The sequence below is a fragment of the Sinocyclocheilus grahami genome, unplaced genomic scaffold (assembly GCF_001515645.1).
Source record: "Sinocyclocheilus grahami isolate Dianchi unplaced genomic scaffold, SAMN03320097.WGS_v1.1 scaffold122.1, whole genome shotgun sequence".
Taxonomy (NCBI): domain Eukaryota; kingdom Metazoa; phylum Chordata; class Actinopteri; order Cypriniformes; family Cyprinidae; genus Sinocyclocheilus; species Sinocyclocheilus grahami.
This window is the reverse complement of record NW_015505301.1, coordinates 2,760,224-2,763,243: the sequence shown is the minus strand read 5'-3', so window position 1 is coordinate 2,763,243 and position 3,020 is coordinate 2,760,224. Positions and strand designations below refer to the sequence as shown.

General features: G+C 36.6%; 1 protein-coding gene across 1 annotated transcript in view; it reads right to left on the bottom strand.

Moving 5' to 3' along the window:
- Positions 1–1,143, bottom strand: part of LOC107589981 (POU domain, class 6, transcription factor 2) — a 46,259-nt gene extending 45,116 nt beyond the window's left edge. Inside the window, exon 1 of the mRNA XM_016278573.1 lies at positions 937–1,143. Within this exon, the coding sequence (XP_016134059.1) occupies positions 937–1,096 (160 nt within the window). The 5' untranslated portion in view covers positions 1,097–1,143. The remainder of the gene's footprint in view (positions 1–936) is intronic.
- Positions 1,144–3,020: the final 1,877 nt, after the last annotated feature.

Below are 3,020 nucleotides of genomic sequence, written 5' to 3'. Positions count from 1 at the left end.
CACACATACACACACACATCTAATTTAACTTTTAAAATAGCTGTTATTTTAGAAAGTAAAAAATAATATTAATAAGAAATTAGAATAATAAATAAAGAATAATAAAAATAAATAATAATAATAATAATAATAATATTGACTGTTGTTGTTTTATTATTATTACAACAACATCAAGTGTCTTTTAAAGACATTCAGGGTATATGCTGCTCCTCATCAAGAATATACAATTCAGTCTGCTTAGATCTGAACTCCTCATGAGGCCGTGGAGTCACAACAATCACATTTCTCTCCCTCAGGCCTCTTCACTTTCTCTCATTTTATCTTCAGCCTAAGCCGAGGAGATCTCAAATGTGAAGAAATGTCACCCTGTATGACAGATGAGTGTGTGTGCGAGTGTGTGTGTGCGCGTGTACATTATATGTCTCCTGTTGCCTATTTGCCCCAGATTCTGTCACATTTTTCTGCTTTATGAACACCAACAAAAAAACTGGTCCCCACATACCGCATGGCTGCACCCCACCAAGCGTCACAGGAAAAGGACACTTCCTCCACAAGCTTTCCAAATTTGATAGATTAGCAGCAAAAATGCATTTTGAAATGCACAGGGTAACCTTAGAGAAGAAATTTTACAGTCTATAAAAAGCCAACTTATCTCTAAGGAATATATATGAATATATTGCATTCACAGAGACATAATTTGAGGTCACTCAGCATTTAAAACTAGTAAGAGAAACACATATATCGTCAATCTCCAATCTTATGACCCCAGATCCACCTACAACTGAACCACAACTTTTACCTGCTCGGCTCCAGCACTTTCTACCACAGCATCTCGCAAACACAAACAAACAAACACACTCTCGCCGGTGTTAAGTTCCCCTGCGCATTACCGTAGGTGTCACGCACAATAACGAGGAGGATGAAGGCTGGACTTACCATACATCTTCTCCTCCGAGTCTGTGTCAGCTGACAGCAGCAAGGGCTCCTCGTTGAGCTCGCTGTCCGGGCTGGCCGCTTTGTCATCATCCCGCAGCTTGCAGACGTCCATATCGGCACGCAGAGGGAGCAGCTGTTTGCTCAGCTGCCCTGTGATCATCGGATCCTGGAGGCGAGCGGAGGAAGGACCAGGTCGGGAGGACAATGAGGGGGGGCAAAAGAAAAAGGCAAAAGAAGTGATGATAGCTTTGGTGCGCACTGGTTCACTCTCAGTGGGTCTCAAGCACACATATGCCCGGACATTTCCTCGCTTTCTCTCCCTCTCTCTCTCTCTGCTTTCTGAAACTCACCACCTCTTCTAACACTCTCTATGGTGCTTGCTCTCTCTCTCTCTTTTCTGATGGCTGTTGCTGCTGGTTGTAGTGCTGAAGAGCTCTTGTGGATGGCAGAAATGTGAAAAGATTTTGGTTAAAAATGCTCTACTTGTCAAGTGACTCATTTTCATGAGTATCACCAAGAGCCATCAGCATTAAAATAGAACACTTAAGTTACATATAAAAGTGTCATATTTGTCAAGCAAAAAATTGTTTTGTTTTAATTTAAAAAAAGTTTTTGCAATTAACAGTAAGAATGCAAATGAGTCTTAAAATGTTGGTTTTTCAACCTTGGTTGTCAAGATTATAATATATATGTTGCTAGGTGGTCGCTCATTTTTAATTTTATAATAATTTTAAAAACACACTAATGTCCAAAAGATTCATTTTTATTTAGCAATGACAAACAAATTGTTCCTGTGAACTTTGTATTCATGAAAGTATTAAGCAGCACAAAATATTAAGCAGCCCACAGTTGAATTGTTTTCAACAGTGATAATAATAAGAAATGCTTCTTTTAAAAACTAAATCAGCATATTAGAATGATTTCTGAAGGACCCTGAGCCTGGAGTAAAGGCTTTACCATCACAGAATTTTAAAATCTATTAAAATACAAAACTGTTATTTGGAAGAGTATTTTTTTTTTTTTTTTTTACAGTTTTTACTTTATTTTTAAATAAATAAAGCCATGGTGAGCAAACGAGACTTATTTCAAAAACATCTTACCAAACTTTTGAACAGTAGTGATTTTACATTGAGTCTTTTACTTTTATGTTTTTATTTTAAAGATTTGTTATTGTTTTTGTCCACATTAGCTGGTGCCAGTACAAATCAATTAAACAGTGATACTCTTTAGTTATTTTTTTCTCAAATAGAAAATAATATCATAATAGAAGCCATGTGAAGTGCCGCACTCTCTTTTTCCGCACTCTCTCTCTCACAGTTAATTACACTAATGAAACAGGGACTCCCAGGGCAGTTCTTCATGTCAAAGAGCATATGTGAAGGGACCTGGAGATTGTGTGCGTGTGTCAATGTGTGTGTACCGTATGCGTGTGTGTGTGTGTGTGTTTGGGATCGCCTTACTCCCTCTCGACCACACAGGAGGAGAAACAAGAAAAAGCACTCGAGCCCCTCTCCCTCCCTTTCTCCTTTTGCCTACTCTGTGGGTCATTTCTGAACCTTTTTCCTCATAAGATATCCATGCTAATTGCTAATGGCCTTAGCTGCCATGGTCTCTGTCGTCCCCCGGGGCCACAAAAACAGTCTCAGAATGGTCCAAAGACCCCGAATAGTCCTCTGATCACACATCCCAATTTTGCCATATATATAAAAACTATACTATACTATATACTACATACTAAATATAAATATACATTTAGTATATTACTTTTATGCTGCAATGTTAAACACTGTTCACAAAAGGAAACAATGGCCCAATGGCTCTTAGGATGTTCAACTGTGCTGATTTGTTTAATATCGACATTTATATAATTTATAATTATGTATTCATAATTATTTATTTGTGATGATTATATATTTATAATAATTATTTACAATATAAATTATACTAAATAAATATGAACAATTATTATAAATATATATTATAGGTCATATACATGAAATGTTGGACAATGATAATACTAAAGATTTACTAGTTAGGTGTAATTATAGTTATGGTGATTATTGCTGACTTTCTATATATATATA